Source organism: Clupea harengus, chromosome 6, assembly GCF_900700415.2.
Source record: "Clupea harengus chromosome 6, Ch_v2.0.2, whole genome shotgun sequence".
In the NCBI taxonomy this organism is placed as follows: Eukaryota; Metazoa; Chordata; class Actinopteri; order Clupeiformes; family Clupeidae; genus Clupea; species Clupea harengus.
In genome coordinates, this window is record NC_045157.1 from 22736084 (window position 1) to 22745764 (window position 9681).

The 9681-nt window shown below is 44.6% G+C and overlaps 1 protein-coding gene across 2 annotated transcripts in view; it reads right to left on the bottom strand.

Moving 5' to 3' along the window:
- Window positions 1-9681, bottom strand: part of mapk8ip1b (mitogen-activated protein kinase 8 interacting protein 1b) — a 31998-nt gene that overhangs the window by 13324 nt on the left and 8993 nt on the right. For both annotated transcript variants that reach the window (XM_031569440.2, XM_012830662.3), the window contains exons 2-3: window positions 7644-7758; window positions 1199-1450 (exon numbers count right to left, since the gene is read on the bottom strand). In XM_031569440.2, the coding sequence (XP_031425300.1) occupies window positions 1199-1450; window positions 7644-7758 (367 nt within the window). The remainder of the gene's footprint in view (window positions 1-1198; window positions 1451-7643; window positions 7759-9681) is intronic.

Sequence of the window (9681 nt, forward strand, 5' to 3'; positions counted from 1 at the left end):
CAACAACATCACAAGGAAGGATAGGGAGGATATCTTACTCATCAAGGAGCAGATGAACTACTCCTCATCACTGAACATTGCACAACCTTAAACCCTTGAGGACAGTCAGCCTGGCAATTATTCCAATGAGGCGACTTCAGATTCCTTCACATGACAGTCACTTACGTACACACTGTGACAAGCACAGACACACACACAAACCAGGAGACCACACAACAAACACAGTCATACACACACACACAAACACACACACACACACACAGACACAGACACACACACACACACACACACATACACACAGAGACACCCACACACACAAGCACACACACATCAAAGAAGCCACTGTCCAACTTCCGTGAAAGACAAGATCGCAAAGCGCCAAATATAGCACTTCTCTGATTCGTGTGATGACAGATGAAGTGTGAGTGTGTGTGTGCATCTTCCTGAGACAAGGTTTTAATACTGCCTGTTTGATCATTTGTCTTTTAAAGCCCAGTCACACACACACAAACACACACACACACAGAGACACAGACAGCCACACACACATACACACAGTAAAGACCCACACAGAAACACATCCAGCCCTATGGATAATCTACATGGACGTCCACGTTCATTAAGCCAGGGGGTCAGTCAGCTCAGTGAGTCAGATGAGTGAGGTAGACAGCCCAGCCCAGCAGCAGGCACATATGCCCCAGTCCCCCACAGCCTGAGTCCCTTAAACACAGACACGCTAGGCTGGATGTGCAACATGGCTCTCCAGATTCCATCTCCAAAAGGCTTCATACAACGACATCCTCCCTCAAACAGCTTACGAATACACAGACACATGTATGGACACATACGTACACACATATACATACATACATACATACATACATCCATGAATGCTATCGCAAACACCCATATGCATACACATATAAACATTGTATTTTTTCCCCAAAAACATCTCCCAAACACACACACGACCATACTTAAACACCTATTTATATTTCTATATTCATTCCTTAGATATTAATAACATCTGTAAAATATTAGAACACAATGCATGTAGAGCCTCAATAACAATCGCACATATGGTCCACACACACATATACAGTACACAAACACACACACACACACACACGTACAGATACACAGATATATATTTTCCACTCTGTATTTAGAGCGTTGGCAACAGCTCCGACGGTCGTACCTGTGTGCGAGGCACCTGTGGGAACAGGTTGAGTGTGGTAGGTCTCTTGGGCCGGTAGGTATCCATGGCGGCGTGTGCTGGGTTCTTGGCGGGCGCTTTGGTGGCGGCTGGACGGACTTCCTGCTCGCAGTTCCCGTCGGCAGCATCTATCAGCTCCAAGTGAAGGATTTCTGCCTGGATGTGTCCGACTGCGCCTGCCTCCACCCTCCCCATGCCACTGTGGACACTATTGGCTCCCCTCATCACATGAGCCTGGAATGATTGGTCAGAGCAAGCGTCAGTCATGCAGGAGAGCCGGGGAGAGAGCAGGGAGTAGAGCGAGGGAGATGGAGAAGCAAGGCAGAAGAGCATGGTGTGGGGGGTGGGGGGGTGGGGGGGGGGAGTGAGCGAGCCAATTAGAGTGAGCTCTGACATCAGTAACACTCTCACTACTGGCTAATCCACACTCCCTACTCTAGACATGGATGAGGCTGAGATTCAACCAAAAACACAGAGAGATAGGAGGAAGGAGGGAGGGAGGGAGGGAGGGAGTAAGACAACACTCTACACAAGGTCTATTCATACATAACAACTCTTCTCCATCCTCTGACTTTAAAATGGCCACTTCTACGTACAGACCTCTACATGCCAAGACAAGACAAACTGTAGGAAGGAGAGCTTAATTGATGGGGAGAGATACAACGAGAGACTGACTACATGGCAGGTCTAAAAACAGGCAGTATCTATAGCAACCAACCAGTGATGCAGAATAAGAGCCTCTTATTTAATGACGAGGGTAACCATGTGTTTGTCAGAAAGGTTCTACTCTGCACGATTTTAAGTCATCCGTGGTTAATTATAATACATATTCAATCGTGCTTTGAAGCATGCAGAACACTGTAATATGGAATGTAAACATCTACTGACACACTATCGTCGGTTCACTTAAGGACCATAAACCGACTACAGGGTTGAAGGGCACTAGGTCACTGTATGTGTGCGCCTAATTTGGAATGGATTTCCCCAAGCTACTTTCAGACGCGGGAAACTCTGAGTCAAGCACACACACACACACACACACACACACACACACACACACACACACACACACACACACACACACACACACACACACACACACACACACACACACACACACACACACACACACACACAGACACACATACATATTAGCCATGAGTATTTTCCTCTTCATTCAGAAAACTAAGACCTTTTTTCTCACGGAAAGAGTGTGTTGATGGTGCTGTATGCACAAGGGAACATTATAATGAGGCGCGACACATGTCAACCCTTATTGGCTGAGGGGCAGATCAGGTGACGTCAGGTCCGTGTCCATGTTAAGCCCTTAAGAGCTTTTCCAAGTGCACAGATCATGCTTTTTCACTTCAGCCATGAGCCGCTCAATCTTGATACCCACACACAAAAACAAACATGTACTATCAACGAAATGCATAATCTCATTAACACAAACATGTACTATCAACAAAATGCATAATTTCGTTAAAATAAAATCCCCACAACTACTACTATCTAAACTATTACTAATTGATACTATTACATGAAAACAGACATTTGACCATGAACATCATCTACAGGCATCATCCATACAGCCACCCATGACAATAGCACAATGTAGGCATAGCGCCCCTGCACATTATTATCCCAAGACTAGGCACAATTTTTTTACTCTCTTGGGACTGTATGAAAAAGGCCAGACCTAGGAAATGGCCACAAACACCTGTGAAAATACCTTCCTCTGTCTTCAACAGGAGCACAGACTTAAACTGTCCGACACCATGCAAAACTGTCTAAAAAACTGGGAAGTAAATAGAAATGGACTGTTCTCTGACTAAACTTGGCTAACACAGGAATTAAACCCATGCCCTTAATTAATCAAATCTATAAACAAACAAATTGGCAAAAAGCTGTGTTTGAATCTAGGTGAATTTCCCAGACTGCCAGAATTTCCCAGAGATTATGCTGGCTAATGAACATACTCTGAATGTCTTGATGTCTAATCCGATTCTATGGTCTGCCTGTTTCTGGAGTCCTACATTTGTTTGCAGTTCACAACAATCACAGAGAACTGCAAATACTACAAACCAAGGCTTTTCCCACAAAGTAGACCAAATATCTAAGCTATTCTGAGACAACAATAAATCTGCACCTGATATCAATCCAGATAAACAGGATAAACACACACACACACACACACACACACACACACACACACACACACACACACACACACACACAAACAACAACCATACTCATTTCCATCGCAAGTCTAAAAAATAGCCCTATAACTGCCAAGGTCAGATATAAAGAGGCTTTTTAAAATATTGAAGGGGAGGGAGGAGATGAGGGGGACATGTCCTGTTCTGGACTATTTCATTGTTTTCATCTTTTCATCCTCAGCCCCATAAACCTCCATTTACTGCATCTTCATGAGTGGGTGCAGGACTGAACAACACCCCTCAACTCAGCATGAGGGGGGTTAATCGATGGAGTTGTCCCTTCCTCTGGCAGTGGGGGTTGACTACCTCTTTTTACCTCTTTTTCATAGCTGTTTTTATGCGCTGCCCCTTTAAGAGCCTTGGCTTGTTGCTAGGCAACAAGCTGGAGACAGGGCAGGGAGACACAGCACTGCCTGAGGATTGTGATACTTGTCCAAGCCCCCCACCATGACAACCCCAACCCCCCCCCCCCCCCCCATCTCCATTATGCTGGCTGCATACTACATACCCTTAGGGAGGATGAGGAGGGACAACAGGTCCCTGTACCATTACAACTCAAACCACTGGCCATTCACTGTATTTTTTCAGTATTGGGCAGCTCTATAGAGGCACTGTGCCTGAAACAATACAGGAAACCAGAGCACGTGCCATTGAGGAGCAGTGGGGGAGTGGAACTGGAAGCACAGCCCATGATGTGAGCAGGAGAGTCACTACTTAGTGCCAGTAGAATCTGCATGGAGGCATGTGTTTACAGGTGTGACTGAAAGGGTGCCGGACAGAATCGGACTATTCACTGATAGCAATTCACTACTGCACCAGCCACAAACATAAAACCAGCCCCACAAAGGTACTCTTTCCCATAAGGCCATCTTGAATATAACTATATTCATCCACTCTAGAAAACGAAATCAATGTTATCATCATTTTTACTGATTGTCCATGGAGGCTAATTAAACTACACCACAATGCATGTCAGGACTCGTTTTGTCTTTGGCAATAATATATTTTGACTCACTGACCCAAAGCACTCACAATAATAGCATTAAAAATGGCCATTCACACCTGCTGTCACATGACCATTTGACCCCAGGAAGCATTACATCCTCTAATGCATCCTGACATCTCCGGGGACAGCCTCCCCACAACACTGAGACGGCTCTCCCCGGAGTACACCACCTGTGTCTGCTCAACACACTGTTGAGCAGGCAGTGTCATAAACACACATACACACAGACACACACACACACACAGACACACACACACACACACACACACACACCGCCACGCCCATACAGAGGGAGATGACCTCATTTCTGAGCTCATCATCCTGGGGGAGACACAGAAGAAGGAAAGTAAGAGGGGGGGGGGGGGGGGGGGGGGGGCTTTCCTCATCAATTATACAGCAACACACTCAGGACACAGAGGTGGAGGACGGACACCAGCAGACAGGAGCGCCGTCTGCTACCCCAGTGGGGGCAGAGAGCCCTGAGGTGGGGTAATAATGGGGTTGTGGTGGTAGCAGTCATCTTGGGATAACTATCACTAATGGCCCAGAAGCGAGAATCGCCGCACAGATAGGCATGTGCATACACTGATCCCCTCCTGTGCACAGGGAGGGAGAGAGTAGCATACGGTGGTGAGTGGAACAGGATGTATTGATCAGAGGTGAGCGTGGGGGGTTGATATGTAGAGTGCAAGACCTGCTGCTGAGCATTACAGTACATCTATATGCGTGACCTTAGAAACAGCGAAGGAGGGGGAGGTCAGTTCACTGGAGGGTATAGGCTTCCTCCGCCAATCTGACCATACACAATGAATACGATCAACAGTCAGCCTCTGTGTGCGTTTCAGCTGCACCATGTTGTTCCCATGTCAGGGCACACCTCAATGCTGGAGACGGCATTGTGTAAAATGGTGTGCGCTGTCTCCACATCTTCCCTGCAAACCCAAACAACTACTGAGTTCCCTGCCTCTACGTGGTCACAATCAGCCACATTGTTATCCCTCAAATACAATCCTCTTTGTCTGCCATCAGAGACTAAGAGATGAGAAACGGAGGGGAGAGGAGGAGGAAGAGGAGGAGGAGGAGAAAAGGAGGGGGTGTGCATGAGTCAACCAAAACATGGACGGAGGAAAAGGAAACCTATTTCCATGGCAACTGCATTTTTTTTCTCTTTTTTCACACCTGCAGTATGTTATGACTGAAAATACACACAGGAGTTCACTAAAGCTGGTCCGATAGAGAATATACTCAGCCCCTTAAGATTCATAGAGGTAGACACCATTGCATCTTATTCCTAAGAACCTTATCCTGCAGCAGTATCATATGCAGCAGTCGGATAGAGAGAAGAGAGAAGAGAGGATTACAGGAAGCAATAAAAAGACTGCATGGATCAGAGATTTGCCTTCGGTAGCTGTGAGGAGCCCCCTACAGCTCAAGTGTATAAAATCCGTATTGTAGAACACAGAGTGGAGTTGCAACTATTTTATTTGTTATTGACTAACCACCAATGAAATGGTTTTCATTCAGTGATTATAGCAGGCTTAATGTCTAATCTAAAGGACCATAGTACAACACCATGTATGACTTAGAGATACTAGAGATACATTAGATATACTGTAAATAGCCGTCCTTTCTACCTATCACTTAGGGACCATCCCACTCGTTAAACGTGCAGCACATGCACAGCATATTTGGTAGGCACAGAAGCCTATTTATTGCAATGTGTCCTGATTGGCTAATAAAGCCTGGATCTGTTTATGTTATGGTACAGAAGAGTATTTATTTTTCATGATCTGTACAAGTAAGGCCAGCTTTTCTAAAATGTCCAAAATATATACAACAGCTTTAACATTTGTCGATTTACCACGGCTAAACCCAAATATTAATTTTCCTCAAACAAGTTATTCTCCATGGTTCTTACCGAGTACCGAATAACCACAATACAACTGGAACACACAGTGGACCAAGCTTTTCACCACTAATAAGATATACGCAAAGTATTTCATTACTCTCCCTCTCTCTCTCTCTCTCTCTCTCTCTCTCTCTCTCTCTATCTCTCTCTCTCTCTCTCTCTCCCCAAAGGGAAGTAGTGGATGTTTTTGTATAACATCCATTACATCCATTCTAGTTATGCACAAAATATTCAATTTATAAGCCTTCAACACATGATAACAGGCAAACAAACTCCATAATGAGATCCTTGTAGCCTCCTGGAGGTTTCAAAGGGAATCGCATTATGAAGTATACAAAGATCTGTCTGCCCCAAAACAACCGTATCCTTACTGTACTCCCTCTGTTAATAAGCAAGCGACCTTTTACTCGTCCTCACGAATGTGATTGGGCCTCACAGTGAATGGTGGGGTGATAAGTCATGAATCATCGCACAGAGCCAGGCCCAGAATAGAGGACATATATCACCTTTCTCCTTCTTCAGTAGAGGGGAATGTATTTTATTCACACTGAATATAAATGGCCTTTTCCTCGCCCCTCAACTTGCTAGGTCTCTGTGTCTCTCGTGCACCACATCCAAATGTTGTAGTATACCATCTCTACACCATAGCAAAGAAATAATAAACATCAAAAAATGGACATGGACATCATTTTAGATTGGTCACTAGGGAGAAGTTAAACAAAAACAAAAATAATTGATCAGTTTAGTTTTATCCAAATCGACTTACAAATCATAATAAATTCAGAATCTTAACAATAACAAACCATAATAGGCTGTATGCCTAGTGAGAAAATACAAATGGCAGGACATCTACATTTACACAGTGATAAAATCTGCCCAGTTACAATTAGAGCTTTTTAGGCAAAATACCCCCACAATATGATTAACAACATTATGCATTCTACATCAAAACCTCAATATAAGACAGCAAAGCATTCTGAGATGGAAGGACTCCCAGCGAAATAGCGCTTCATTCAGAATGGCCTAGTTTAATATTGTTTACCTCAAACCTTCTTTGATGTTCTGACAAAAAATACTTTGATATTAGCCAGCGTTCTCCCCTCCATCTCAAAATGGGACATCAAATACACCCCAGTGGGGAAAATCCACTCGCATTTAAAGAGAAAAATTTGCTAGGAACACCTTAAAACAACAAAATCAATATCACGCCTTCTATTAATAGTTCCCAAACTGTAACTTTAAAAAAATTGCAGAGTCATGCAGACCAGAAGTAACAAAAGAAGGTCTACTCACCTTGATGTCCAGCTGGCTGTTGCAGTTGAGGCTCATGCCTCTCTCATCTGTGATCTCGGTGATCTCTGAGAGGTCCTCATCCTCAAACTCATCCAGACTGATATCGTGGGTCAGCCTGAGGGGGAAAAAAACCACACGGAACACAAATTAAATCCGTGAACTGTGTACTACTAATCCCCCGGATGTCATATTTTTAATATTGCTGAAATATTGCTGCATCTGGAACATTTGTTCCTTAACAGCCGGGCAGCTCTTCTTAGCCAAATCTCAGAGAATCTGATGATTAATGATGGCTAATACGTTGCTTATAACATCTCTAAGAAAGTAGTCAAACCAAAAGAAAGTTAGTGCCAGTGTTGCTTCTGGACAGATCTTTATTCAACACAAACTCAATGAGGTTGTTGGTGGGCCGTATCAAACTACCTATGGTAAGCTGAAATACATAAGGGACTCTTGATTGCCGATGGAGCTGTGAGGGAGACATGATATTCATGTGAGGGCCGGCAGGGACAGTCAGAAGAACTGAAGCTTAAATTACACTGACAGACCATGGGGAGGGGGGCTGGGGGGAGAGGCAGGTTCCTCAGGATACAGCTGAACCAGGCCTGCTCAGCTGAGTTCCTGCTCCAGACTGCTAGAGGCTTAAGAGAAGCAGGCTGGTGAACAACAGCAGTCTGAAACCTCAGCCAGACAAATTAATACTCTACTGCAGGCTAACGACTCTACTTCATAGAGAACACAATGCCAGCCTATGGTTAGGAGACTATGCATGCTGTATGATTAGCACATAGCATCTTAGTATAGTATGTGATGCACTGTGCTATTTTGTATGTCTGTACTGAAACAGCACACTGCCTGTAAAAAGACAGTTGCAAACTGTTGCATGTTGTAATGTCTAACAGGTGTAAGATTTAGTCAGTCTTCAGAGAGATTGGACAGCAATAGCTCACTGTCCTCATTGGATTAGACTAGCCTGCCAGGAACAAAGCCTTCATTTCCCAAATTTAATTAAGTCCATGTTATCAAGTAATGGCACCTTTGGAAATGTCAGTTTTCAAACGTGGCCTGAGAGAGAAAGCAGGGCGAGGCTGAAGCAGCAACAGTATCCATGGCAGCTGTCATAATTCCTGGGAGATATTCAGTCCAACAAAAGACTGACCACTGTTTGTCCTCCCAGCCAGGGGCTGTGTGTGTGTGTGTGTGTGTGTGTGTGTGTGTGTGTGTGTGTGTGTGTGTGTGTGTGTGTGTGTGTGTGTGTGTGTGTGTGTGTGTGTGTGTGTGTGTGTGTGTAAATGAGGGGTGATCTTGAGTTCAGTCCCTAACCTTCAGGGTTGCGGACACACACTCTTCAGCCACTCTCACTGCACATATATTCTGTGGTGGCAAGCAGGGATAAGGAAGGGCAGTCTATAAAACACATGCGATTGATAGGCTCATCAGAACCCTCGTCTGGTCCCATCAGTATTGTTTCCTGTGAGCCCATGAAAAAGGGCTGCATTTGACCCCTAGAGTGGGGAATGGACATTAACATCAACATAAAGACCCAGTCATTGGCATTCAGATGTGCAATTAAAGCCTGCAAGGACGAGTCACTGGACGTCACACCGTCACACCACATAAAACAAGCAGGGGTGACCCCTTCACAGCAAAGAATTCTGGGAAATGGTCAGAGAAGGAGAAAGAGATTAGACAAGAAATCTGGTCAAGTAAAACATTTAATGCAAACGGCGAAGGTCAAGATGCCTTGCGTTTTGTTGAAGCTTGGCAAAAAGGCTGTTTTTAACTGAAATGTTTTTTAATTGTGCTGACCTTTTCTAGCTGTTTGATTAGCAGTACACCTAGCAGCATCAAAGACTCACTGTAGGAACACACCGGACAGCTGCCAATTACTGCTCCTGACTCAGCAGCAGAAAGATTTTGGGTGCCCGCCAAGGAGCAGGTCACCCTAAAAATGTACCCCTGAAAAACTTTTCACATAAGCAAGAGTGTTACTCCATTTGTTTTGATGGGGCAAACAGCTCTAACAACTTGTTAGAGA